The 2,569-nt window shown below is 64.8% G+C and overlaps 1 protein-coding gene across 1 annotated transcript; it reads right to left on the minus strand.

Annotated features, from left to right (window-relative positions):
* Nucleotides 1-829: 829 nt before the first annotated feature.
* On the minus strand, nt 830-2,056 carry LOC128875357 (uncharacterized). The gene has a single exon (XM_054120915.1). It carries the CDS (start codon nt 2,054-2,056, stop codon nt 830-832), a length of 1,227 nt encoding a protein of 408 aa, XP_053976890.1.
* Between the last annotated feature and the right edge of the window lie 513 nt (nt 2,057-2,569).

Raw genomic sequence — 2,569 nt, forward strand, 5'->3', positions numbered from 1 at the left:
CTCTGCGGGTTTTCCACCTTTCTGGAGGAGAACCAGACACGCCTTTTTCCACACTGTGGGGAAGGTTCCACGGCTCAGGTTAGCGTTCAAGACGCTCCTGTACGCCGGGCCGAGGACTCCCAAGGCCAAAGCTAGCAGACTACCGGGTACTCCATCCGGGCCGGGAGTTTTCTTGCCCCTAGCCCGGAGCCCCCCGATAGCTCGGGACAGCTCAGACTCCGTGACCCGGAATTCATCCGACCATTCAATAGTCGGAGTCGGGGCGCGTTCCAACCCACCCTCTCCCCCATCGTTGAGGGGGAAGAGGGTATCAATCACGCGGCCCAGGAATTCCGGGTCTAACCTCTCCGTGACAGGGGACGCCCAGGCGCGGAGCTTTCGAAGCACCACCTTGTATGGGCGTCCCCACGGATCGTCACGGAGGGTAAGCAGGAGCTCGTCCCACGCTCTGGCCTTGGCTGCGGCTATCGCGCGCTTGAGAGCCACAGCCGCCGACCTGTACACCCCGTACAGTTCGGCGACTCTCCACTCCGGGTCACCGCCTAAGAAATGGTGGCGCCGAGCACGGGTATACTTGCAACTGGCGCGGCCGGCCGTTCTTCTGAGGTCGGCAACCTCGCCCGTCCACCAGTAGGCAGACTTCCTCGGGGGCTGCTCGCGGATCCGGGGCATAGCTACGTTGCAAATCATTTGCAACGTGTCCCGGATCCACAAAGCCCCCTCTTCTGCCCCGCGCTCCCTGGCCGTAGGCCAGGCGGAGCCGATAATCACGGCCCTCAGTAAGTCCTTGTCTAGTCGCTTCAGCGCCCATCTTGGCGCTGAAGGAACGCTACGTCGGATGGGGGGCGTCCGCTGGCGGGTCCGAGACCACAGCCACGTCCATAAGGATGTAGCTGTGGTCCGACAACGTTTCACCCTCCCAGACCCGCCAGTTAGACACCCAGCGTGAGGCGGCGGCTGACGCAAACGATACGTCCACGATGAACCAGCCGTTCCACCTCACGCACGTTGGTACGAAGCCCCGATTTAATAACCGGAGCTCCATCCCCTCCGCCCATTCCTGTAGCGCTCCGCCTCGGGAGCTGGTCCCCGGGTTACCCCACGCGGTGGACCTTGCATTGAGGTCCCCGAGAACCAGCACCGGACCGGCCATGTAGGGGGGTACCATAGCCCCAAGCTGGTCCAAATACCTCCCGAATTCTGCGGAGCCACAGTTGGGAGAATTGTAGCATCCAGCGACTAGGAACCTTCCCCATTTTACCAAAATCATCCCCCTGCCCCGCTGGACCACGGTGCAGGGGGGGACGGTCGCCGAGTGGCGGCGGCGCCACACCGCCACGAGGCCGTCCTCGTCCCCGAACCAGTGTGGATGGTCGGGGACTTGGTACGGCTCCGTAGTTACCGCTAGGCCAACCCGACACTCCGCCAGGCAGTGGACCTGGCCCGATGCCACGGCCTCCACCTCCATCGCAGCTGGCACAGAGGGGGTAGAGGGGAGTATAGCGTCCCCTCCGCCTCCCTGAGCTGCCGTAGAGGGTGGCGCCACACCTGCCACCCCCCTACGGCCCTTCTTTTCCTTTCTTTCCTCGCCCTGGCGAGCCCTCCTAATGGCCTCCTCGTAGGTTGCCTTGCGCCCTTCCAGGACGGTGATCGTCACCGCCGCCGAACGGGGAGGGGCCACTACGCGAGGAGGCGCTTTCATTAGTACTCCAGCCCTCTTGCTCGTGCTCTTCTGAGGAGGGGCCGGGGTCACGGGCGCGGCCGAAGCGGTCCCGGCTGCTCTCCTCGACCGCCTCCCCACCACCTGCGACCAGGCAGCCCCATCGGGGTTGGCTGGTGCCGTCGCAAGATTAGTGGGGGGAGGAGCCAACGACTGTTGGGGAAGGGTGGATGGTAGGTCGGCCTGCGCCCCCCTCTTCCTCCCCCACCCCTTCTTCTTCCTCCCCGCCGACTTAATAATGACAGGGAAGGATTCCCCGCCAACCGCCGGCGTGGAAGAAGCTACGGCACCAACCGCAGCCACAGGGGTCGTCTGCCTCCTCAATCGCTCTGACATATCCACCCTCCAGAGGCCTTGCGGGGCGTGGCTGGGGACCCTGAAAGCCCAGGCGGAGCTCGCTCCTGATTGACGCAAATTTCGCGTCAATCAGTGCCCCGATCCGCGCCAGGAGGACCCCATCGTCCTTTCCCGTTTTGGCCGCCGGACACGGCGAATGGGCGCCGACACGACCTCCCCGAGCGGGGGGAGGCGATGGCCCGGCTGAGGGGGCATCAAGCCGCCGCTTTATGGGCCATCATTTCCCCCCGTATTGCGTCGAGGGTCTCCCGGAGACCCTCGACATCCCGCCGGAGGGACGCGTTCTCCTCCCTGAGGGCTCGGTTCTCCGCCAGCACCCTGTCCCACAGGGCGGCAGGCGGACCGTCGATGTCCATAGGGGGCGAGGCATCTTTACCTCGGGCTCGTTTGACCGACGCCCGAGTCACCGGGGGCGACGCGGGCCGGTGCATACCAACCCGGCGCTTGACCCCGGCGCAAGATGCCTAGGACATGGACGTCACGGAGACACCA

Source organism: Hylaeus volcanicus, chromosome 1 (genome assembly GCF_026283585.1).
Source record: "Hylaeus volcanicus isolate JK05 chromosome 1, UHH_iyHylVolc1.0_haploid, whole genome shotgun sequence".
Classification (NCBI taxonomy): Eukaryota; Metazoa; Arthropoda; class Insecta; order Hymenoptera; family Colletidae; genus Hylaeus; species Hylaeus volcanicus.